General features: G+C 38.5%; 1 protein-coding gene across 5 annotated transcripts in view; it reads left to right on the top strand.

The window, feature by feature from the left end:
* Positions 1-26,781, top strand: part of MAP3K9 (mitogen-activated protein kinase kinase kinase 9) — a 94,676-nt gene that overhangs the window by 20,988 nt on the left and 46,907 nt on the right. For all 5 annotated transcript variants that reach the window (XR_004418193.2, XM_033062231.2, XM_033062232.2 and 2 more), the window contains exons 3-9: positions 4,958-5,138; positions 12,345-12,493; positions 16,546-16,721; positions 18,240-18,480; positions 20,072-20,194; positions 20,914-21,067; positions 26,312-26,424. Coding sequence is in view for 4 of the 5 variants with exons in the window: in XM_033062231.2 (XP_032918122.1) it covers positions 4,958-5,138; positions 12,345-12,493; positions 16,546-16,721; positions 18,240-18,480; positions 20,072-20,194; positions 20,914-21,067; positions 26,312-26,424 (1,137 nt within the window). In the remaining variant the exon portion in view is untranslated. The remainder of the gene's footprint in view (positions 1-4,957; positions 5,139-12,344; positions 12,494-16,545; positions 16,722-18,239; positions 18,481-20,071; positions 20,195-20,913; positions 21,068-26,311; positions 26,425-26,781) is intronic.

The following is a 26,781-nucleotide window of genomic DNA, read 5'->3' as shown; positions in this document are numbered from 1 at the left end:
TCTTTGTTTAAGCAACAAAAGTGTCTCAGTTGGCCCTGGCTCTAGAAAAGGAACCCTCAGTCTTCTTGAGCCACTGATACACAGCTGTGGCTCGTGAAACTGAGAATCAAAGCCTTTGAGATCTGTTTTCACTAGGATCTGGGCGCTTCCACAGGCTTAATGACTTTCAGTAAGACTGACATTGGAATCTATGGAAAGCCTGCTAGCTATTAATGTACATACAGAATGGTGATAATGCTGGGGAAGGTAAACTGGCTTCACCTGACCTCAAGAAGATGGTTTTCTTTGCTCAAATCATAGACAAGCATAAGAGAATCCTGGGTACATCTTTAAGTGATACCAGCATTGACAGAGTTAACACTCTGTCACTCTTTGTGTGGATTGGAACTGGCATGCCATGCAGTATTGCCTTTCCTCTTTGTTACTGCAACTTGTTTTGGCTAGAGCAGAAGCCAAAGCATCACATAGATGGAAGCCTCTATCAAAAAGTATTGAGAATATAATGATGACAAATTAGGAAATTTTTCACACGAGTTTGATAGGGAAATGTCTTAATGCTTCTTGTAGGGCACCAAATATTTCTTGAAGAATATGGAGGAAGCTCAGTAAATGTTTTCCTTTCAAAGAAAAAGGACTATCTCATCATAACCTCGATAAGAGGAGGCTCAATATTTAATTTCTATTTTTATATCAGCTCTCTAATGTACCTTGATTGACTCTTACCTTTCAGGACTTGCACTCTGGCTTACTCTCAAGGGATAAATCAGTGGGGTAAAATCAAGGGTCAGTAATGACTATTGAAAGTCATATGGTAATCAAGTTCTTAGTACACTCTTAGTGGTTTAAATTATACAGCTAAATCATATATATCCAGATCTGGATGACTGCCTGATCTAAAGAAGATCTTGTGAAGAGATATGAAAGCAAATTTGATCATAATCATTCTACACAGGGATGCATGGAGATACTGAAGAGCTGTCTTGCTGGACAGAATTCCTGTGAGCTGTAATTAATGTCTCATTGTCAAGTGCTTGTTTTCCTGAGGACAAGTTCCAAGTCTTTCAGGATTGTATGAAAATGTACTGGAGCACTAATGGATTATTACTCCTGTAAGGGTAGGCATGCATGGTACACTTCACAGAAGGCTGCTGACCATTTTAATGTTACTTTAAGCCACTGTAGTTTCCTCTGCACTTGCACAGTATGCAAAGAACATGATGATTTCCTATATTAAGTTGTTTTGCTGCAGCCTGTGGAAGGTGAAAATTGTCTGAATGAGCTTGTAATACCTGATTTGCTTCACCAGACCACTTTGCACACTGCTGTTTGGTTCCTACCATGCTACTTTAGATCAGCTTTTAGTCTGTGCTGCAGAGGAAAAAGCAGAGCAGTAGTACATAGCAGACGTTAATCTACAATTTGGCTGGCTCTGTGCGTGCACACAGGAAGAGATTTCTTGCATGGGCCTTGCTGAAACAGGGAAAGGCTGATCAACCTCTCACAAGCTGGCACACTTTCTTCATGTTCCTGCTGGTTTGGATCTCGTTCTTCCCTGGTTGCTTGGTCCAGTGTCTTTGATGTCAAACAGTTTCTCTTTTGAAGGCTGGGTACAGGAAAGATTTTCTATTAAATTTTCTATCCATTTTACACCTCTGTATCACTTGCAGATCTTCAAAATCAGCAGACAAGACTGAGATTTACTTCCTTGGTACATTAACTGCATTTTGGTGTAAGTGTTCTATATCTGTGTATGAACTTGTTTTGGTAGTGTAGTAAGTTCACCCTGGCTGGATTCCAGGCACCCACCAAAGCCACTCTGTCACTCCCCTCTGCAACTGCACAGCAGAGAGAAAATAAAACAAAGGGTTCATGAGTTGTGATAAGGACCAGGAGAGATAACTCATTGAATACCATTATGGGCAACTGCACAATAACTATTTTTAAAAATTATTTTTCTGAAATGCATTGTCACAAAGGTGTTGCCATCACTTCTGATTGGCTCACCCTTGGCCAGTGGCACATCCATCTTGGAGCCACCAGGGATTGGTTCTGTTGGACATAGGGAAAGCTTCTAGCATCTTCCACCCCTCCCACTACCAAATCCTGGCATACCATGCAAACTCAATACAGTTAGGCCAGATGTGGATCATCTGACCACTGTTATCTCAGACCTGAGAGATCAAATCTGTTAAAAGAGGGAAAAGTACATTAACTCTAAGCATTGAGAGCGTGTTGCTTGTTTGTATTTCATGTGTCTTATTTGTTTTGTTGTGGACTAATGCAAGTGCAGAAGTAGTACTTGCAGAAGAGGACTTGCACTGAGTATTAAACAAGGTGTAATAACTGATTGTAGGTAAAACTCAGAAGCAAATGAGACCATGTTGATTAGCATAAGCCAAATGCATTTGCAGTGTCTTAGCAACCTTCCATGTGTTCTCCATAAAAGATTTTTTTTTTAAGGAGCAGACTAAATTAAATTAATATTTCACCTATTTACAACTTCTTCATTGAAATTCAGGCAAAAACAAGCGGGGAGAGCAAGGTTGTTGGTTTGAAAATCTGACAGATGGGTGAGGGAGACTCCTGACAGTTACAAGTGAGCCTGTTGATACTGAATAACACAATGAAGAGAACGGAAACAGATGCTGGAAAGATACATACCATTCTTAAAATTAATTTTTAAAAATTTAGATTGCGCAGTTATTACAAGGAAATAGAAAAGGAGCCAAGGATGTAACTAAGGAATCAAGGACTTGCAATAAATCCTTCTCTTTTGTTGTCCTTCTCTGTGGTCTTTTGTCATGGTAATTTTTCTTACTACCCTGCATCTGACAAAAGAACAAGTTCTGGATACAAAAGATCTATGTAAGTACTAATTATTTTGTTAGAACTTAATATAAATCAAGGTAATTAGATTTAAATAACCTCTTACCAGGAAGGTATGTACAGAGTATGTATCAGCTGTGATATATGGTGCTCTGTGCTGCTGTTGAGCTCATTCAGAGAGAGTATGATCTGTGAACAATGAATTTGTTTCTTCCTCATTGTGATTATGGAGGGAAGCAAAAAAGCCCCCAAACCCCCTAAGCCCATACTTTCTTGTCTCGAAGTTTTACTTTAACTTTACAACATCACTGTATATCTCTAAATTACTGCATTTAAATTTAAAATTACATTTTGTTATTCTGCCAGTTCTTTAGGCAAAATGGGTACAAGCTAGAAAAAGAAACACTGTGTACATTCTAGGAAGCTTTTTTTGCTAGCAGTTTCTTTTAGCACTTCTTCATCTGCTGGAAAGAAGTAAAAAAATTAGACGTATTTGAAGAAGAGGCCCAGAGGAAGGCACCTTCTGTATCTTGGCTTCTTGTAGTGGTTCTGTTGTGCACTGAAGTATTGCTCTAAAAATACAAATGCTTTTGCCAAAATGAAGAGAACAGTAATTCTAGGCCTCAATCTCTTTTCTCTGTGATTAGGAAAATTGAGTATTTGGTCATTAGAAATTTTGCAAAAGATGCAAGAACCAGGAGCTTAACCTCACACCTTGAGTAGTCCCACAAAGTATTTTGTGACTTCTGAAGCCTTGTAAAAGGGTAACTGATTTTTTTTAGTTTTCAAAGAACAGACAATTTCTTTATTATTGAACTAAAAGCAGTGTTTCAACGTTGTAAATGTGTGTTACTTGTAAGGCAGATTGAAAATGATCCTGAGGATTATTTTGTATAATTTTTGCAGCACATTTGCCTTTTATAGGCCTTGTTATGATCCATGATTGTTTGATTATGGAGGTTATGAGGTTTCTTTTGTTTGGTTGGGGTTTGTTTGGTCTGGTTTTTTTGCAATTGGTGCATCCATCGAAAAAGAAAAAAACATCCTCATGTTTTCCAAGAACCTGTCTGTAGTGTCTGTAATGACATTAAAAACAGAGTAGCTGCATAATGATAGTGTGCAGCTGGCTTGGTGATTTTTGGTGAGATACCTTTGGAATAATAGTGACACAAATATTTTTTTATTTATGATGCTTTACAAAGTGGCTTAAAATCATTTCAGGGACTTATAGTTCCTTTAGTTATGTAAGTTTAGTGCCCTTATATTCTGTTACTTTGTGTTGCGTTGCTGGTGCAACTCATGTGGTCGCTTTGCACTAAGATAAAGAAAGAGGATAATGAGATGCTGCTAAAGCAGAGTGGATACCTGTGGACTCTGGTTTACACAGGGTGGTGTAACAGTACAACTTTCCACCTACAGAGGAATATGTCTTTTATCACAGCATTCTTGAGTTCTACCTCAAGGTGCTTTTTAAGGTCTTGGGTATGGCTTCCTTTGCCACTGAAACAGGACAGAAAAAAGTAGTTTAGTAATGATGGGGGAGGGAGTCTATGGGAGTCTGTATGCATTCTGGAATTGGGCATGTCATTACTGAAAAAAAATATATTTTTTCAATAGTGACTTAAAAAAAAAGTGCATAGAGCTTCTACTCCCAACACATTTACATGAAGGGTATATCTAGCCTATGTGTGTGTCTGGATTTACAAAAAAATAGTCCTCTAAGCAGTTCAAGAAAAAGATGCTATTACTGGCTTGCTCAGAGAGGATTAATTAGGAAATGTCTTCCCTTATCTGGATTTCTAGAAGTTACAGTGGTTCACTTCCTCTTAGCAGAGCATTATACAGAATGACACTAGGCACTACATTAAATTATGTTATGTTTTTACATATTTCTTCTCTGGGGCTTGGTACTTTGGTTAAATTTGAAGTTATTTGCTAGAAAACTGTTCAGTTGTCAGATGAAGGGATCATCCTGAAACAACCTGTAATAGGGTATGGTATGTTTGAATAATGAAAAGCCAGGGAAAATATTGAAATTTGAGGGATCTCCAGGAAAATCTTTTTTGCATAAATACTAGCTTTACTCTGCATACCTTTTATTCCCCCCTCCCCTCACCCCCCTTTTCTCCAGTACTGATACTCGAAAAGGTGGAAAATGGAGATCTGAGCAACAAGATGTTGAAGATCACGGATTTCGGCTTGGCCAGGGAATGGCATAAAACTACCAAAATGAGCGCAGCTGGGACATATGCCTGGATGGCTCCTGAGGTCATCCGCTCTTCCATGTTCTCCAAAGGCAGCGATGTTTGGAGGTATTGCTTTGGCATTAAATGATTGGATACTGAAGCGTAACTACACCTTCCAGGAAGTCTCTTTTGTGTGTAAAAATGAGTAATGGTGAACCAAATATTAAAAGTTCAGGTCTTAAAAAACTTTATCCACCAGCTTTCCATCTGTCAGACTTATCTTAGACTTACTGTAGAAAGGAAGTGGTGGACTGGCTACTGCATGCCTCTAAATTTTTGTTGTTCTGTAACTTTTCATTGAGATTATTTTGGGATTCATAATCCAAATCCCCTCTGCTTTATCTAAACCAAATTATTTGTGCTTATTTGGCTATCAACTGACATAATCAGAGGTCAAAATACAATCAGAGAAGTACTTTATTTTTTTACTGTTTTACCTACAAGATAATTTTAAAATATTTTGTTTTGGTAGTAGTCTGTCACTAATGTATGTGTACACAAACACGCTGTACTTCATTGAATTCCCTTTGCTGTTTTAATCTGAATACTATGGTTTTGGCTTTCATAATAATTTTATTAATTATTTCCACCCTTCTAGTCTTTCACATAGGATAATAGATCTCTTATCTGGGTCAATCTGAGTATGTAATCCATAAATAGTAACTTGCATGTATATATTGTCTTTTTCATTCATGCACTGGATTTTTTGTGAATGAGCTAATTGGGTGGGGAGAAGTGAATGGGTTGGACTGTATACTTCCAGAAACTGAGTTTGAATACCACTGTTAAGTGGATTGGTAAATACAGAATTCAGTAAATACCTCTGGGACAGCAACTTTTCTGGATACTGGATGACTTAGAATTAGTACTGAACATTTGAAATAGATGAAATAGAGAGAATTTTGGTTTTTTTGTGGAGAAAAAGGTGTTGAAATGTCAGTATCTTTGTCTTCATAGCAGTAAGATGCTGTTACTGGCCACTAATGCTCCTCCACAAGTGACTGCAACTGTGACTGTAAAACCTGTCAGGGTAAAGAAATAGCCCAGCTGGCAGACTTGTCTGGCAAGTTATAGCAGCTATTTGGTGTGGGGATTTTCATTTTCCTAGTCCAGTTTTTTTGAATTGATAATATATTGCCTCGTGAGGTCTGTGAATTTGTATTTTGCACTCCAGTAGTGTAGGATAAAATTCTGACTGTAATTAAATGTGGTAGCCTCTGTAACTAATCTGAGACAAATTAAGCAAGAACCAGGCATTTATTTGAAATCTGGCAGAAATTCAAATCTTAAGGCTGTGCACCTTTTCTGTGCAGGTGATGATGATACTGGTTTATACACAGCTTGTCAACCTCAATCATAAACTTGCTGTTCTCTGAAATAGTGCCAGGAAGGGCCTTCAAGGGTAACCTGGGGTAAAGGGAGAAAGGAAAGTGGAACAGTTTTCCTGTAATTGTAACTTTACTAATCCAGGCATGCTGTGAACAGTAGATATTCTGTACCAGTATAAATTCATTTTTAAAAAGTTAAGAATTATTCAGTTGGTTAGTGATCTTCATGAAGGTAGCACAAGTGACTCTATACCTGTACAAAAGCACCAGTTTGGTCATTGATTTAAGAACTGTGAATCACTATGCAGTGATTAAGGGCTGTAAATAACTGAAATTATTTGTTTGTTTTTCAGAATACTTTATTTCTACTTTTAATATTCCTTCATCACTTTCTCTTGTTGTAGTTACCAGTCTTCCCTTGAAAAGAGGTTAAGTTCCTCACAATACTCTCCCTTAAACAGAGAATCACCACCATTAAGAGAATTTATATACTGTCTCTGAATAAGCCTTTTCTTTCTGGTGGCTCAAACCTCTAGTTAAACAAGCTGGAAAGAACATGTGTGCAGAGGATAAATGCTTGCAAGTGCAATCACTACTAGTGTGTCAGTGATGGTAAGCCCTAGATTTTACAAAAGCAGTCATGCACTTGTGTAATAAATCCTGTCCCCACCCGAGGATGCAACCTGAAATTCTTAACAGGATGAACTTTTTTATCCTATTAGACTTGCCCCTCCTCTTGTCCAGTTCAACCAGTTGGTTAATCACTGGAGACATAGGGGGTTTTTGCCCGACAACCTTCCGGTTAGTGTATGCAGCATCAACAGAATTGTCTAATGTTCACAAACCCTTTTATTTCAACACCTTTTCTTTAAAGCTTATTAGACTAACACTGCAGGCTGAACTGTTGCCCAGCCTTTGAAGAAGAATCTTGTTCTGCTTGTGTTCTCGCTGCACAAACAGGTGAAGAAGATGTTGAAGAAGATGCATGCTAGAACTGAAGTTTCCTGAGTCAGTCTTATCATAACTAACTGCTTCATCTTTCAAAATATGTTTCCAGCTCCATTAAAAAAGCTCCATATGTTTACTCAAGAGTGGGGTTGGCAGAGAACTTAAAAAGAGTGAGAACTGGCCACACATGGTATCTATCACCAGGGTCTGGGTCTCTGTGAAGCTTGTTCATAGTACCAGTGCTTAGTAAATCTTGCTTGTTGCTCTGGATTTTGCTGTGCTCTACCTGCAAGCTCTATAGATGTACAGTAGAAGCCTTGTGCTTATATTGCACAGAGGACAGTGAAACTACAGTTTTATTTAAATAAGTCAGTTCCTGTAAATCTATTTGTGCTTATATTTGCTTTGGATTTACAAAGGTAAAGTGGAAGCATAGATATTGCAGCTCATCTAGTACTGTATGCCAATGTTAGTAGGCATATAAATAAAAATTTACTGTCATTTGGCTGTTTAAATATTTTTCTTGTTTGCTGCACGCTTTATTTTTTACTTGTGCTGCTTAAAAGACAGTCATATTGTCAGTACTACTGGTATATGGAATATAAAGGCACCATATAACCTTCATCTGAGTTCTCTACGTTCCTCAATTTACATGTTTTTAAGCTATATTTACTCTGAGACCAGTGAAATAATTGGGAATTTAATTTCCATTTAGGAATGGAATACCAACTCTAGCTAAAACCATCAGATTAGCCTAGCTGGAAGTTTCAGGCATTTGGTACTGGGTATAGAAACTTCAGTCATTAGAATGTTTTGTTTTAAGCAAGTATTGGTCAAGCACTTCCATCCACAACTGACCACTTGCAGGTTTCTCTGGTTTTCTGTGTGCAATGAAGCACTGGCAAGACTTCAGTACCTGACAGATAAGTGCTGACTAGCAGTATTGGGAGAAACTCACCTGGGAGAAGGACATGCTGCTGATTGTTGTGAAATGGGCAGGAAGGGTCTTCTTCTGGAACTGTCAGTTCATTAACATGTAAAATACCAGCTGTTAATGGCCATAAAAATATAATGAAGTGTGGGGGTATTTCTTCTTAATGAAAGTCATGTTCTAGGTTCTGTTGGAACTGGGATCTCTTTGTTGGGTTTCTAATTCCATCCTCATGGGAAGTGTTGAACATGCGGAAATGGATAAGAGAAGCCTATGGTAAAAATGCCATGGAACAGTACCAGTGAGAAAAAATTTACTTTTTTTTAAAAAGTTCACAGACTAAAAAGGGAGGTGGCAAAATCACATGTGAAATCCTGCAGACCTCCAGCCTCCTTTGCCCTGAAAATCCAGCGAGTAGGATTGAACCTGATGTTAAATGGCTTAAGGGATTACTGGATCACTGAAAGATGGTTAATTATTCACACAAGTGTCAGTTGACTTGGATGCATGGGTTGTGTCACATGATTCATTTCGTAATTAAAATCCAAAAATTACTACTAGGTGCTGGAAAAATAAATGACCTTGGTCACTTTTTTTCCCTCCCCACTGAGAATGAGTAGAGGCCCTTGTTTCTTTCTTTCTATGCCTTTTTTTTTTGTGTAAGTTTTCTGATCTGGGTTTTTCCTTTGTACTTTCCAATCTTCTGCTTGAGAGTTAATAGGGAAACACTCTGTTCAGCATCTCTCTCGTGTTTATTCACTTGAGATTATTGTTCAAGTGCCACAAAGCAGTATTCCCCAGATCTGTGAAAGCAGTATTCTGAGTAATGAACTGTAAGTATAGTGGCATTGAGTTTTGTCAGAAGCAAAGTGACCTTTGCTGCAGTATATGTTTCTAGTGTCACATTAGAAGAAGCACCAATCTATCTATTCCTTTTTCCTTTCAGAATTACCCTGCAGAAGTGCTTCGAGCACATCAGAAGTGTTTTATCCAATACTAGTGTTAAAGTAATAATACAGCACTTGGTAGATTTTACTACCTTTTACTATCAAGAGTCGTATTCAAACTGAAAAGTAACATGAATGATCAATCTGATCTAGACACTCCAAATATACATTCAGTTCAGTTTTCATTTTCTTTGTTTCATAAATCCTAGAAGGCCAAAAAGAAAATGGGAACTCCTTAGACTCTAGTTTTTTTTCAAATAATGCTCTTGAGACAGTAAGAAATAATAAATTGTAATATCAAGACTAAGAATTACATGAGAAAAAAGCAAAAGATCATGTAGGTCAAAAAATATTATATTCTGCTTAATAAAGTAAAATAGCTATGTTAGCAGCAAATGTTACATCTTTGGTAACTAAAATCCTTTATCTAAGTAGGAGAAGTACTATTAAGGGGTCCAACTAAGGTAGCAGCAGTTACAGTGAATGTTAAAGGTGTCATGGGGTGGAAGGGAGATCACAAGAGTACAGTTTGTGATAATGTATTTCCAAATGGATAGGGAAGTTGTTGCTTTAAAACAAGAAAAGCTTAATATTTTAGCTTCAGACTCTTCCATGAAGCAGCTATTTAAGGAGCTTATAGGAAAAGAAGCAGTTTTTAATTTGGTCTTCAGGTGTGCTTAGGAGGCCTTTAAGGTTGTATAGCGTGAAATGTTCCAAGCGTATGTGTACTTAGATTTTATAGCTTTGCAAGCACCATTAAGAAAAATTAGTCTATTTCAGTAGTATTTAATCTCAAGATTATTGTCAACATCGGGAATTTTGTGTAAAAACAACAAAAGGGGAAGACACAACATGGATATCTTTTAAGGACACTGTTAAAGCTCTGAGTGAATATATGGGAAATCCTTTAAAAGAATGAAGAAGACAGTGTAGAAAAGCCTACTGAAATACATCTTTTTAAAAGCTCAGTCTGTATCCAAATGAGGAAAATTATGCATTGGCTTGAGCTCTGTCAAGCTGAACATAAAACAAAGAAGATAAAAAGGTTTTGAGGAGAGTCCTTAAAGCATAAAACAGAATTACTTGCTTTCAAATGCAGCACAGGTGAGAACCCTGCAGGAAAAACATAACAGCCCACAGGTGAGCAAAATGTGGGAGTCCAAAATAAATAAGGCTATACCGGAAAAAAACCTCAGTGACTTGTGTCTGCCAGAATAGAACAAAGAGGCATTTTAAGCTGAAATTTTTCTTTAAGGGAGTCAAGCCTGGTGGACATATCTTACTGAAGTAAAATTCACAGAGGTGTTAAAGCTGACTGATAAAATAAGCAGTAACAATTCCCAAGATTTACAATAACACCCAAGAATATGAGAGTGTGCAAGAAAATGAGCTGAGTTAATAGCTGTGCTGTGTAATCTGTTGCTTGAAGCTGCTGTAGTGCCAGAGAAATGGAAGGCAGCAGACATGGTGGCAAGTCTTAAAAGAGCTTCCTGAGGATTAGCAAGTATGATCTTGAGTTCTTCTCAATGGTAGAAGCAGCACTAAAGAGCAGGGAGCTGGTGGACATGTGAGCATATCTGGGGAAGAGTCAGCTTCTATAGAAAAATATGTAATACCTTGTGAAAAGTGAAAATGCTTGAAGGAGATAGTGAATATGTAGTTAAGTGCTGAGATGGCTTATACTGTATTTGGATTTATAAAGACTTGAAGCAAAATCCTTCATCATAAGCTTTTAAATAAAGTAAATTGATGTGGGAGAAAAGGGCAAGTCTTCCCCCTTATTTAATCAATTCTTAGTTACTGAAAGAATAAATCAGTTTTCTTGGTGGGGAATTCTGTGTTCAACACAATCATAAGTGATTTGGAAAAAACAATAAATGATTAGGTAGCATGGTTGATGATACCAAGTTATTCAGGACAAGAAAAAATCATCTGCTGCAGAGAGATGAGAAAACTTTTTACTATAATGAATGATAAAATAGATGGTAATGGTAAATAAATACAAAGTAGTGCCCATGGGAGAATTTCATATATACAATTTTTGGGCTCAAAATTTTACTACTGGGATTCAGTAAAAAAACATTGGAGCTACTATGGATAACTTAGCTCATTTTGTAAAGAGTGAGAAAGGCAACTGGAACTGAAAATTTAATATGAAAGAAAGAAAACAAGCAATACCATTTGTGCCTCTCCCCATATCTTTAAAACTTTGTGAATAGAAGATGTCAAAGTCAATGAAAGATATGAAATGGCTTCTGTTCAGGATAGCAACTAGATTAGGATTTAGCTAGATTAGGATTTGTGGGTCTGGAAAGAGATGATTTAGGCAGGATATATGGGAGCCTGTGAAATCATGGACAGCGTGGAAGGATCTACTAGGGAACATATGTTTACCCTTTCTTGTATTGAAAGAGCTACAAGGAAGCCAATGAAATTACCAAGTGACAAACTCAAACACATACACAGAAGTATTTTTTAGCAATGCATCATTAAATTTGTGGAGTTCTCTACCACAGAATATAGTAGATGGTAAATGGATTCAGGAGAGGGTAAGAGATAAATGGAAGAAAAAACTGTCAGGTCACCAAGTATGAAGAAGCGGTTTTTGTTTCAGGCTTCCTAGAAGCAGAAAAAATATTCAGAGGCTCTGTTTTCCATCATATACTTTGGGGGAGAACAGTCCTGGAACTATTTCCATAACTTCATATGTAGTATTTTGTAGAACATCTTAAGATGACAGCTTAATTCTGAAGAAGTATTTTTTGCTTATTTTTAAAAATCACAAGCCACAAAACAAGCCTTCTTCATATTTTTGGGTGTTTTGAGAGGTTCTGGTTTGAAACTAAATTACGAGATTTATGGTTTTCAGATTGTTCCCAGTTTGAGAGAGAAAATTATTTATGCCTAAAAGGTGAAAATGTCATCTTATTTCAGACTTTTTTTAAAAAAAAGCAGATAATATATAGGGCAGATCACCAGCTTGGCATTCATGATGATTTTGTCAAGCAAACTGCAATTTCTGTAGTATACCGAACTCCCAGGTTCAGGTACATTGTTGCTTAACAAAGACTGTGTTAAAGTCAAACACCTATTCTTTTTTTTGTTTCCTTCCCAATAGTTACGGTGTGCTGCTTTGGGAACTGCTAACAGGAGAAGTGCCATTCAGAGGAATTGATGGTCTTGCAGTAGCATATGGTGTTGCTATGAATAAGCTTGCCCTTCCAATCCCTTCCACGTGTCCTGAGCCTTTTGCCAAACTCATGGAAGGTAAGCCAGTTGTGGTGTGAGTGTGTTTTGTGCTGCTTCTAGAATGCTGTTGCGCATGGCCTCTTTGTGTTGGTTTTGTTACCTAAGAGCACAGATTTCTCCAGTGGCTTTATTCAGTGGTGCAGGTTATTGTGGGAGCCAGGCCTGGCTGTTAGCATGCTGTGACAGTCAGTCTACTAACAGAATAATGAGAGAGATTTTTTTATCAACTGGCTTTATAGGAAAAGGGGGGCTATTGCTGTCATCAATTAACTTGTTTTCTAGTAGTGAGGACTCACCAACTCCAAAACTTCATATATTTTGGTCTTATTTGAAGTCTTTAACTTGTTTTAAAATTCATAGCTCTAACATCTTGCTAGTGCTGTCAGATTGGTTTGAAACTTTATCCTACTGACTTTTCAGGGAGATGGTTTAAATCTGACCTTGACATTCCAAAACACCCTATATTTTCAGTCAGAATTATGTGATTTTCTGCTTTGTCTGTGGAGGTAGTTCATGCCCAAGGTGGGCTACAGAGAGGTGAAAGGCATACAGGAGATAGTCATCAGAGCTGCTGTAGTTATTAAAAAAGATTGTGTGAGGTAGTTTTTGCGTGTACTTATGTACACTTATGACCTGGTCTGCTGGCCATTGAAACTACTTTCATGTCTCCTGAACTTCAGTTGTTCCTCCCTCCCTTTCTCCCCCGCCTCTCCTGCCCTCTCTCTCTTCCTTACCTTCAGTATTTTTGTCAATGTCCCTATTCCCAAGGATTTCTAGGTGTTTTGATGTAATAAAAATTTTTTATACCTATCTGGCAGAAAGGAAAACAAACATAAAGAGAAATCAAACTTGGTTTATAGTCTTGGTGAGCAAAGAATCACTCTCAACATGGAACTGATACTCTTTGGTCTCTGGTGCTTTTAGCCTCAGGAAAGGAATATAAATCATGAAGCAAATGTTTCTGATGGATTTTTTTTCTGCTTTTGGAATATTTTTGCATTTCTCTGGTCTTTTCTTTAGGTTACAGGTTTCAGTTAATTTAAAATGAAAAATTTAATATATGTTCTGCTAAAAAAGAAATATCCTACTGGATAGTAAACAGTAGAGTTGCAGGTAGAGTAAACTTGGAGGCAGTGTAAAGTGAGAGACTGCATCTAAAAGAGTTGATGGAACTACCAGCTCAGTGTTGTGCCTGGTGGTTTATTTTGACATGCTTTCCTGGATTTATTAACTATAAGTGAGGATTTAAAACTAATGCCCTCTATTGGGAAAACTGGGTAGAGGCGTATGGCCAGTGTCTGAACCCAGCAGCACAGGGGTGATCACCCACGTGGCTTTGGAACACTTGGCTTCTCTGTGTGCAGGGTGAAGACCAGAACAAAAAAACCCAATTACTTTCTGCCCCTTCACCAAAGCTGTTTTTTAAACAGGCTGTTTCCCATCTTGGGTGAACTCTTCTTCCCCTAACACTGCTTTTACTTTTGAATTACTGCCATGGTGGTCTTCACTGAGACAGCAAAGCTGAACTTTCGCTCTTCACAGAAAAGAGTTATATGTTACAACTGTCCTCATTAGTGCAAATAATGGCTGATCTAGGCCTGGGAAAATAAAAGCCACGGGCCACCTGCTAGTTATCCTGTTCACTCATTCATGCATTTAGCTGGCTGCAGCATTTTGTTTTACTTTGGGTCATGTTTGCTTTGCCATGCTTAAAACCTGAGGTAAAGAGACAGGGATTATGGCACTGACAATCCAGCTGTAACACCCATTGCTACTAATTGGCCAGCAGCAGGGGATCATCAGAGCACTCTTTAACATCCTCAGTTCTCTATTTTGTTAAAAGAAGCAAATTAAAAGCCATAAACACAAATGCATTCCAGCATGGAACCTGTTGATACCCACAGTTTTGAAAACAGAGCTCCCAAATGCAAAATCTCAGTAATGCTAAAATCAAAGATCAGAATTTCAGAACCAAGCCTTGACCAGTACACAGGTTTTGTGATGTGATTTTTATTTTTAATTACAGCTGTCTCTTGGTGTACTTCAGTCCACAAAACTGATGAATGAACATCTCTTAGGACATCACCTAATATTTTTAAGAATGTTCCCTTTTTTCTGACTTCAAGGTCTAGAAAACTTTTAGAACATTTTTATAACTCTTGTCTTGTGCTGCAGTAATGTGTGTCTTAAGTCCAGTGACCATGTGGAGCAATGCTGTATGATGAGAGAGACCCACATGTTAGTTACTTCCATTCATGCAGAAAAGCTGTATTCCTTACAAATACACATGAATGTGAAGTTTTTCTGTTTGGTTGCTCTGGAATTTTGGCATGCAGGCATCTAGCAGTACTAAAGAGAGTAAGCATACTTGCTCAACAAGAACCTGTGTAAGTGCTGGTACAGGACAGCATAGAATGAGAAAGTGATTTTTTTCTGCTAGAGTAGAAATGAGGGGGAAGGAAGAAAGGACTAAGTGAGTGTAAATTTCTTATTCAAAAGTGTTGTTAAATCAAACGTTTTGACGTAATGGTTTGAGGGATTGTATGTGGCTTGAGGGATTTCTTCCTACTATTTTCTGTTTCTGTTTTCTGTGTTCAATTCCCGTAACTGTAAAACATTGCCTTTTGTACTATTGCTCACTAAGTTGCCTTATGTAGTAAGATGGCTACCTTGAGTGCTGTGTTTTTAGAGCTCTGTAATTGGCTGAATAATTGCATTAGAGTGTAAATGAAAAAAACTTGTTTATCTGTGGTTTCTCCTAAAAACAAATGTCTGATTAATTTTCTCTCAAATAATAAAAAAGGACCTGTGAAAATAGGAGAACTCCAAATGCACAATTTGGTGTCATGTTTACTTGAATCTCGTCACACAAGTTAGACCCAGTTTGCTTTGCAGAAGAGGTTTTCCATTCTGAAAAAAAAGATTACAGTAATTTCACGATTATAAACCGCACCATTTTGACTAAAATTTTGGTCCGAACCCAAAGTGCGGCTTATAATCAGGTGCAGCTTATATACGGACAAAGAATGAAAAGTTGCGGTTTTAGTTTGGAGGACAGGTGTCTGCTGAGAAAGGTGCAGTTTCCCTCCAGAGGTCCAGTGGTGATGTGGAGAAATCCAGTTTCTCTCTGGAGTCCAGTGGAGAAAGGGGCTCCCTTAGTGTCCCAAAACCTCTGTTTTTATCTTGGTAAGAAATGTTGGGCTCTTCCCCCTGGCTGCAGCAACTTCCAATGGGATGCAGTAATTTTATCAGTCCCACAGTGGGACTCAATGGCCATTAGCAGAAAATGACTCGCTGGAGGAAGGATGGGTTGTGAAAAGATAAAGAACAATGCCCCACCTGGTTTCAATGGATGGCCCATTAGCAGAATATCTGCCATTGAGATAAGGATCACTGCCCCCACCCTCAACAGATGGTGATAGAATAGATACCTTTTATCACACTCTGTACTGTAACGTGTGGCTTATAATCAGGTGCGGCTTATATATGGACAAAGAAAAAAAGTTGCTGAAACCCAGAAGTGCGGCTTATACTCAGTGTGGCTTATAGTCGTGAAATTACTGTAATAATGATTCAGCTTAGTATTAGAGTTTGACATCAGGAAAAGCCCTGTCAGATATCCTCCTGCAGTATGACTGTAACTCTGCAATGTAACTATTATAAAAGAAGTATTTGCAAGAGCCTTGCATAGTATTTCTACTCTGTGAATATATACATCCATCTTGAAGCAAAATATTTAAGGAAATTATTTGTTATTTTTAAAAAATGCTTTAACCTTTTGTAAAATTAACAAATCTGTATTTTACTTGATATATTACCACAATAGAAACTGGAGACCTAGGGGAGTTAGGTAGTTCAAGATTTTAAGTGCTATTGGATATTGTACAAGCATGAAAGCATGTATTCCATACTTGACAATACTCAGTGCAAATGGGCAGTGGGAAAGCTGGGGTAACACAGGTAGTGTGTTTGCCACTGTTAGCCACTGGGGATCAGTAAAGTACTACCCATCCTCTCACACCTTCATACTTGGAGGTGCTTGACAGTTGTTTGTCTTTATTCTGTTCTAGATTGCTGGAACCCTGACCCACACTCACGACCTTCCTTTGCCACTATCCTAGACCATCTTACTGCCATAGAAGAGTCTGGTTTTTTTGAAATGCCCAAAGATTCCTTCCACTCCCTGCAGGAAGACTGGAAACAAGAGATCCAAGAGATGTTTGATCAGCTCAGAGCCAAAGAAAAGGTAAGTAGAGAGCAATGCTCCCTGCTTGTGCTCTCTGGATTGTAATTTCCCCATTTCATAGTTCAAACAGGGATCGCTGTTTTGTGCATCCCAGAGCTAATTTTGTCTGTGTTTTACTGGAACTTGTATTAAGTCCCTGAATAAATGGCAGGTTATGATGCACACAAGGGTAGAATAACGAGAAAAATAAATATCCACATCCTGAGCTACTACTTTCTAATATTGTAGTGAGCTTCCATTATACTCTGTGCTAATTGCTGTGATGAGTTGATTGTTTATTGCATTTGATAACTGTTTCACTATTAGCATCTTAATTGAGAAACCCAGTGAAAACTATTAACAGGATATGTAGGAGGGGTAGTTTCAGCATATATATACTCTAGTTAACATTGCAGCTTTGGTTCTGCTGGATTGTTTTCAAGGTTTTGAGCACAACCAAAATGTGTAGACTATGATAAACATGAGTGCTACCAAGGGAAAAGGTCCAGTAACTGCTGTAACTGAAGTCCATCTGGGCAAATAGCAGGAAACAAAAACTCTAGCAGGAATAACAGGAATGGTGACTATCAGCCTTGAAGAGGAGACATTAAAAAGCTGAAGTTTTCTTCAAGCATGCTTGCAGAAAGCACAGCTTGCTGCATCTAATTTAAGGTCCTTACAGAGACTGTCTTTAGTTGTTGGTAAGAAAAACTGAGGCAAAACCAAAATCACTAGAGTAATAACATATCTGTAAGTTCACTGGAATTGGCCATATGGAGAGAATTATTCTAAGTGCTGAATTCTTTTGTCCTTGTGATGAGAGGAGAGGAGGTCAATGAGATTTGGGGATTTCAAGGACAGTTTCAGTTAATTCGTTTTGTTGTCAAGGGATAGATCAAAAGGTTTGCCTTTTGTGCTTTTGCTAGGACCATGTAGAGATGGCTTTTGAATATCCCCAGAATGGGAGACTCCACAACCTGTGCTAGTGCTCAGTAATGCAGTAAAAAAGTATTCAGAGAGTGTCCCCTGTATTTCAGTGTGTGCCTGTTACCTCTTGTTCTGTCACTGAGCACTGCTGAAGAGAGCCTGGCTTCAACTTTTTTCCACCCTTCCCTCAAGTTTTTATATACACTGGTAAGATCCCCCTTCACCCCATCCAAGCCTTCTCTGTGCTAGGATGAACAGTCCCATCTCTTTCAGCCCTTTGTCACAGGAGAGATGCTCATGGTTCTTCATTGGACTCATTCTGGTATGTTGATGTCTGTCTTGTACTGGAGAGCCTAGAATTTGACACGAGATTTCAGGTGTGGCCTCACAAGTGGTTATGTCTGAATTTTAGTACTGGTATGAGGGGCCTTGAATGGCAAGCATTGAAGTCCTTGAGGATTGTTTTTGGCTGTCAGCTGAGCCTTTAACCAGTGGTGTTTGCAGTTCTGTGAGCACGAGCCATTGAAGCTGTGCCTTCAGAACAGGTAATGTTAGTCTTAACTCGCAGGTTGCAAGGTAACCTTTTGTTTATATTTTCTTACCTCCCTGCAGGAGCTGCGCACATGGGAAGAAGAGCTGAGTCGTGCTGCTGTTGAACAGAAGAACCATGAGGAGCTGCTACGAAGGCGGGAACAGGAACTGGCAGAACGTGAGATTGACATTCTGGAAAGGGAACTCAACATCATCATCCACCAGCTGTGTCAGGAGAAACCTCGGGTCAAGAAACGCATGGGGAAGTTCAAGAGGAGCCGGCTCAAGTTAAAAGATGGCAATCATATCAGCTTGCCTTCAGGTTAGTGATGTGTTAGGCTGTGCCATGTAAATGGGAGCAACCTGTAGGTTTGATAGTTCCTTACTACTGACCCTTATGTATTAGAAAGGATTTGACGAAAAGCACACCTCTTTGGGATAAATAAACTAAATTTACTGCTCTTGTGGCTAGCATTGCCCAAAGTTCCAAGATTAAGTCCAGAAGTAAATTTGAAATATTACGTGTTCGTTAGCCATTGGCTGTATATGGCTTATCATAAAAGTGGTGTTGCAGTTTAACATGTTAGTACTCAAAAGAATTTGTTTTTTAAAGGATGTATATAGAAGATGAGGTTGGTACTTGGGGAATATTTTACATAATGCTGCAGGAGAATCTATAATCTACTGTATTTTTTTTGGTGTAGGGATCTAAAAATTACCAAAAATACATTGATAGCTGTGAGGCTAATGCCCTAGATTGCTAGTTCATGTGTGAACTATTAACACAAAAGTGACTTCTGGGAGAAATGTTAAATAATAGTAAGGTATTGGCATAGTCACTCTTAAGAGTGAAGATGGTGATGTTCAGAAATACTGAATCCTTAGCATTTCTACTGCAGATCCTTTATGGACACTTAAATTTGTAAAAAAAAACAGAAGTGTGGATTTTGTAAATCACCTAGTGCTCATTGTTACATCAGGGATGATGACTTGCACTATATTCTTTGTTTTTTGGGAGACATCGACTGTTCAGAAGAGAAATTACAGTAATTTCACGATTACAAGCCGCACCATTTTGACCAAAATTTAGCTCCCAACCCGGAAGTGCAGCGTACACTCTGGAGTTGCTAATATATTAACAAATTTAGGAAATTTCCAAACCCGGAAGTGAGAGCCTGCAAGGGCGGCGGCACTGCTCGCCCCTGACAAGCGCGGTGGCGCTGCCCAGCCCCAATAAGCACGGCAGCAGTGGCGACCGGGCATGCCGCTCTCCTGCTTCCTGCCAGGTGCGGCGAGTGGGGCCGGGGCTGCTCCCTGGCAGCCGCCCCGAGCAGGGCCGAGCCAGTAAACTCTGCGATCCTGCGATTCTGTTACTAATTGGCAACTTTGTGAAAGTTGCACACAGATCCTCGCTGCGAACGAAAGTGCGGTTTATAATCCAGTGCGGCTTATATATGGACAAAGACCTCAATGTTGCTGACACCCCGGAAGTGCGGCTTATACTCAGTGTGGTTTGTAATCGTGAAACTACTGTATTATAAAATGTGTATGTTACCTATGCCTTTCTTTAGGTCTGTAAACACCTGGTTTTGGTGGTGCTTATGAAACTGAGAGGTAAAGTGCGAGGATTTATGCAGGGATATCATTTGACATGTCAGTCAATACAAGGTCTGTATGTGTTTCACACATTCACTAAGAAGATACATTTTCAGGGCTGTGAGTGCCTGAATTCTCAGTGTGTGCAATGGGCAAATAACAATTAGCTGTAAGACTTCATTTCTACATAGATCCCGTAAGTTGCGCTCTTTGAAAGTTACATAAATTATTATTTGTTTTTTCTTACATTAAAAAAAAGATATTTTTAACAGTGTCTTTGTGCTTTTATTAATTTTTTTTTTTTTTTTGCTAAACAGATTTTCAGCATAAATTCACTGTGCAGGCTTCTCCAACGATGGACAAAAGGAAAAGTTTGATCAGTAGCTGCTCCAGCCCTCCTGCAAGCCCAACCATTATTCCCAGACTCAGGGCCATACAGTGTAAGGAGCTCAATGTAGTACTGAATTTGGGATATGTACAGTCTGTCAGCGTGGTAAGATGCCAGGATTCCATATCTAGGACAGGACTGTTAAAGAAAGAACCTAAAATGTTTGCCTTGTGCCTTGCATGTATGCATTTAGAGAGACAAATGGAATATCTTGGTGTTGGAGGGAGTGTCTCCTCCTTTGGAGCTAAAATCATGCTTATCCAAGTTACTGGAATACTGCTGTTTTTATAGAAAATACATTCCTTAGATGTACAAGTTAATTTCAAAAAATACTAATTTGCTGAGTTAAGTTACTGTTTTAAGAAAATAAGAACAAGAGTGCTTGTCATGCAAATAGTGTTCCCATAATAACACAGAATTAGGCAGACATGCATGTCTTAGAATTATGAAAATCATGTTAACTAATGTATAGTGTTTGTATTGGAGGTCACAGCACTTGTGTGCTTAGTTTCAAACTGGTAGTTCTAGAGAAACTGGTGATGGAATAAAGCTGGAGAGGCTACCTATACTTGAAAGGATCAGGGAATGCTTAATTTGGCATTTGTTTGTTAGATTTGTGTTGATAAATGGTCAGAATTATGGGAAAATCACATTTGTTACTATACTTGTTCTGGCATATGTTTTATTCTTTATGTTGCAGTGGAACCAATTATTTTAATTTGTGTATCTGTTTTTCCTTCCCATTTTCCACTGTTCTTTCCACTTGTGAAGTGACACCTGCTGAAAGCAGTAAAACATGGGGACGAAGCTCAGTCCTTCCAAAGGAGGAAGGAGAGGAAGAAGAGAAGAGAGGCCAGAAAAAAAAGGGACGGACTTGGGGACCAAGCTCACTTTGTCACAAGGAGCTAGGTGCAGGAGAAGAGGGGTAAGAGAGGGCCTAGAAGAAAATTTGTTTCCAGGTTCTAAAACTGGTCATGCGCTGGCTCACAGGAGATTTGCCTGTCTGCATGCAAACACCTTTCTGCTTCCAAACTTCTTTCCTGTACTAGAGATGTTAGAGATTCAGAGTTTACAAAATTGCTTGCAGTTCTTTTGCTAGCTACTGATGTTTCACTGCCTGTTATTACATCGTTAGGTGTATTTGTAAGCTGTCAAACTTAGCTGTGTGAAACTCCCTGTACTAGGTTTTCTCTGTTTTTAGGCTTAGCCTTCTGAAGTTTCATATAATATCTAAAACTGCTTCTCTCAGATTCTAAAATTCTCAGATATGCTTTTTCTTGTCTTAGATATGCTTTTTCTTGTCTTAAATGCTAGTATATAAAAAGTATCTGATAAAGCCAAGCAAATACCTTCTCTTCAGCCTTTTGAAAAGGACATGCACCTTGAGTGAAGCAATCCTGAAAGTGATTTTTCCAGAAATACAGAGGTTGTACCTCTGTTTCTCTAGGTTATTGTTCTGTGGATACTTTTTATTTATCTTTGTGTGTGTGAATTATTTATACCAGAACTCAAATAAATCATTGCTGGAATGGTCCTTTAAACATAAGGCTATTTTGACCTTCTAAAAGATTTGAATGGTTGGTAAACAGATGTTACACTTTACAGTCATTAATTATGTAAAAAGACAGGGGATCACTGAAGCTGGAAAATACCAGTTCTATCTTGAAATCACATTCTTAGAATTGTGGGACTAGACCTCTTCCATTTTCTGTTCATTGCTGTGCAGTCTGAAGCACTGATTGCTTTTGGGCACAGACAGCTGGAATGGAGTTGATTGCAAACTGTAGTTGCTCATAAAACTGTCCTGTTCTCTCTACAACTGAGATGTTCTGTAGTACTCAGAATCTCTCCTAGGGAGACTTGATGTGGATATCACATTTTGCAGACTGTCTGTAACATGAGAGTGTTGCTGAGAGGGCAGTATAGCTAATATACAACGAACCACTCCTTGCTGAGATCATGCCAGACTGCAGACTTCAATTTAAAGGGAGCAGAGTTGCAGTAAGTATTAGTGACTCAAAAGATAGTTCTTGCTGTTCTTTAGTATTTTTAAATTCTTATTTTACAGGGTAAGGAGATAAAGCGTCACAGAATATGTAAGGTTGGGAAAGACCTTTAAGATTGAGTCAAGCCATTAACCTCTACCATGCTCACCAGTAAACCATCTCCCCAAGTGCCACATCCACACACCTTTTGAACATTTCCAGGGATGGTGATTCCATCGCTTTCCTGGGCAGCCTATTCCAATGCCTGACCCCCCTTTCAGTGAAGAAATTTCTCCTAATACTTAATCTAATCCTCTCCTGGTGCAACTTGAGGCCATTTCTCTTGTCCTGTCACTTGATACTTGGCTGAAGAGGCTGACCCCCACCTGGCTAGGCCCTTCTTTCAGAGAGTTGTAGACAGTGATAAGGACTCCCCCAGCTTCCTTTTCTGCAGGTGAAACAACCCCAGCTCTCTCAGCTGTTCTTCATATGAGTGACTTTCTAGACCCTTCCCCAGCTCTGTTGCCCTTCTCTGAACATGTTCCAGCTCCTCCGTGTTTTTCTGGTAGTGAGAGTCCCAGAACTGAACACAGGATTTGAGGTGCAGCCTTGCTGGCACTGAGTTCAGGAAAATTATCACTTCCCTGCCAAGATACCTTTGGCTTTCTTGGCTGTCTGGGCACACTGCTGGCTCATATTCAACTGCTTGTTGACCAGCATCCTCAGATCCTTTTCCACCAAGCAGCTTTCCAGCCAGTAATCCCCACTGATGGGGATGAGTAGCATTGCATGGGATTGTTGTGACCAAAGTGCAGAACCCAACACTTCACATTATTGTACCTTATACAATTGGCCTTGATTCATCATGGATGCTACCTGCCCAGATCCCTCTGCAGAGCCTTCCTGCCCTGCAGCAAATCAACGCTTCCACTCAACTCAGTGTCACTGCAAACTGATTGAAGGTGCCCTCAATCCCCTTATCCAGATCATTGATAAAGATACTAAACAGGGCTGACCCAAATACTGAACCCTGGGAAAACTGGGTTAAAGTGAAGAGCTAAACTTAGGATAGAGAAGTTCAGTTCAAGTATTCTCCATAACGTTGTTCTGGTAGCAGAAGTGCTGCTGTTACTGCTGCTTATGGGATTTTGTGATCCAGGGAACTTTTATCTTCGTAATTTTTATCACTTTTCATGTATTCTTCACAAGAGATAATTCCAAGGTCATTAGAGAATAGCATTGTGAGAATTGCAGTGACCTATAATTAACATCAAGTAAAGGCAGTCATGAAAAGATACCGTGATTATTCATGCCTCTCTATTTATCTTTGAATTTAAAGTATATATGTACAGCAGCAGGAAGGTTTTGTACTGAATTGCAGAGGCTGGATGAAGCTTTATGTTGGATTAGTTCTGTGACAGTTCAGTTGTGATCTTATGGTATTCTCAAGAATATACTGTAAAGTTATAATTGTCTTTAAACTTGGCATTGATTAGTCACAGACTTACTATGGCATGGGTGATGGTCACCCTGCTTTTCGCACAGGTTACTAATTTTACGGAAGGTGTTAATGAATGTGACTTTAAATCCTTTTAGCAGTTATCTCTTAAAATCTAGCAAGCTAAATAGGGGTGAGCCTGGCAACAGGCATTTTTTAAATTCACTACAGCATTATATTAATGTCTTAACATGGTATTACAGAATGGTATTGAGACACCAGAGATGCTGTCTTACAGTTGTAGGGAAGTCTTTTGCAATTTGCTGGGCAAATAAACCTTGTCATCTTACCATTCTTAAAAAGAGGTGCTTTTGACTTCCCAGTAGAAAAAGGCAACAGAAAAGTTACTTAGTCATAATACAACAAAGTAAGTAACAACCTTCCTTAGTTAATCTACATAGATTACAGGTAAGCAGTGTTTAGGTTCCTGAGTTGTTATGTTGGTGATTGAAATACAGTTTTAGTGGTAGTGCTTTCAAATCATTCCAGTTGTTCTTTCCTTAGGACAATAGCAGACAATACTGCTCTAGTAGGAACATTCTCTAAGTCAGCATGTTTTGAATTGTTTTCAAATGCACACCACTGTCTAATTAAAATTATGTGTGGCAACCTTCTGGACAGATCTTTGAGATCTGCTTGTAATTTGGGGAGAAAAGAGAAGGAGCAAAAAATAAAAGGGAAGGATGAAAATTTTATACCCTTAAGGCAAACGTAACAGGCCTTGAAATAATTCTGGTAGCTCTTGATCTTCCTGTTCAGATCGAGCTGCACTTTGACAGTAACAGTAAACTGTTCTTTGCAAGGGAAGATTGCACTCAGAAGTCAAAAGAAAGCAAACTAAGTTGAGTATGTGTTTACCCAGCTCTATGGAAATCTCACTTTCCTCAGTAATTCTTTACCCATATTGGAAGGGCTTTGAGATTAAGATTTGAATGTGTTCACACTGCTAACATGGTTCATTTTCACTCACCAGCTTTCCCTTAATATGCATCTCTGTTTATAGTATGTATCCTAGGTGGGCATGTTGTATGCCTGGGTAATTTAGATCCAACATGCATTATTTGGTGTGTTGTGTTACACAGCTGAGTATACTGTGGAGGGAGTAAATCAGAACAGACCCACACACTGAATGGCATGTCTGTTACAAAACCCTGTGGTTGTTTGTAGTGACAGATAGGGTTCAGTGCTGTGCTGTCTGGATTCAAGATTGCAGCAGGGTACTGCATGTGGCAGAGTGATTAATGGGGATGGACTTGCAATGCAGTTGAGAACTGTACAGGATACTTTTAGTATAACGTCTATACTACAGTCATCAACCAACTGATCATTTGCTGGATCATGTTCCAGTCCTGTGGCCTTGCTATTGCTGCAGTTTGGTGACAAGTACAGCATCTCAGTTGGGTAGAGAGCAGAGATAAAACTCATACCAAGGCAAAAGAATACCCCAATATAATAAATTTTTGAAATCCTGGAATGGAAGCTGTCTTAGAAATGCGTAATGATTCTGGTGGAAAATAAGAATCATAAGAGGTGTCTTACATATGGTTGTATTTCCCTTTCTCTTTACGGGAATGATGGTAATGAATTACATGTCTTATTAAAAAAACAATGCAAGTTAGTAACGGAGGTGAAAGAGATCTTATCTCAGAGTTTTCTGTTCTTTTAATAACAAGTCAATGCTTTTGTGTGTTCTGTTGAGATCATTTAGACTATCTGCAGATCTTTTTTATTCCTTCCATGTAATTTCTGCTTATCCTAAGTGTGTGTGGCTTTTCACCAACAGTATGATGTTGAGAAAGGCACCAGAAATTTTCCAGTTCAGACTATGTTGATAAATCAATAATAAAACTTTGAATATTAATATATCAAGAAGTTGTGCTGCTAACCAAAGTTGTTGACATGAAACTGATGTAATGAAACTAGTGCAGGACGATGATAATAAAAACCTATGAATAGAGATTACTAGTAAGTTCAGGGGCCTGGTAACATACCTTTAGACGCAGGTAAAAGTAGGGGTTTGAGTTCTTCTCCTGGGTTTTTTTTGTTTGTAAGTAAAAGAAACAATGACATTATTTTTAAGTTTAGTTGCCTTTTTTCCATAATCTAGAACTTGTGCTTTTAACTGTACTTCAATACAGTGTTTTCTTTATAAGAAAAATATTGGGGTTTATCATATAGACACATGGCCAGTATTATTTTATTTGTCCTAGTGAGTGATCTTTGAATTTCATTGTTCATTTGTGTTTCACATGAAAACATTTTTAGAGGTGTTTCCCTCTCCCCTTGCTGAACAGTTTATTTTTTACCTGCCATGGTAAGATTGACTGCAAAAAGAAATCAAGATTTAAAAAGATTATGCCTTGATGTAAAAAGAAAATGTTTAATCTGATTTTTGTAGCGGTGCCTTCTGCTATTCGGCATTCATAACTTGTTAGTTATCAGCAGAGGCCTTTTGACTGCTACAGTGTAACAAATGAGGAAGGGACCTTTTTACTTTTTTAATTTTTTTTTTTTTAATATTAAAGTGCTGTAAAGATGTCACAAAATTTCTTTCTGTGGGAGGACTTCAGATCTATGTAGTTGGATACATGCATACCCTAAGTAGATCAATAGAGAATATATAAGGGGAGAATGGAAACTGGTTGTAAGCATGGTATATTTTCTCACATCTTTCAAATATTTTCAGTCTGAAAGCTCTGGTAGAAGGATGCAAACAGTGGTCATCCAGTGCACCAAATCTTGGGAAGATCCAGAGAACTACACCTGCTTTTCCAGGATTCACCAGCTTAGCAGAGATGGGTAAAGGAATTCCCTGAACTTCATACTCTCATTCCCTCTTCCATTCACATTTCAATGAACCTCTTTCCTGTCCTTTGCCTGGTACCTTACAGCAATGTATTCATTTTATTTGCTATCTGTTTTTCTTTTATTCTTTGTCAAGTGTCCACTTTCTCCTTTTGGATTTTCTTTTTGTTCACCTCACTGCTTGTGCTTCTCCCTCTTCTATGAATTATCCTCTAGCTCCATGCTGTTTCTCAGCTCCTTTCCTGAATAATGATATTTACATGTGCAGCATGCTTACACCTTCACTTGTAAGGAGCAATCCTTAAAATTTTTCTACTTTTTGCTCCTCACTCACAAACACATAAATTTACT

The sequence above is a fragment of the Catharus ustulatus genome, chromosome 6 (genome assembly GCF_009819885.2).
Source record: "Catharus ustulatus isolate bCatUst1 chromosome 6, bCatUst1.pri.v2, whole genome shotgun sequence".
Classification (NCBI taxonomy): domain Eukaryota; kingdom Metazoa; phylum Chordata; class Aves; order Passeriformes; family Turdidae; genus Catharus; species Catharus ustulatus.
Note: the sequence above shows the minus strand (reverse complement) of the source record. Positions and strands in the feature narration are given on the sequence as shown.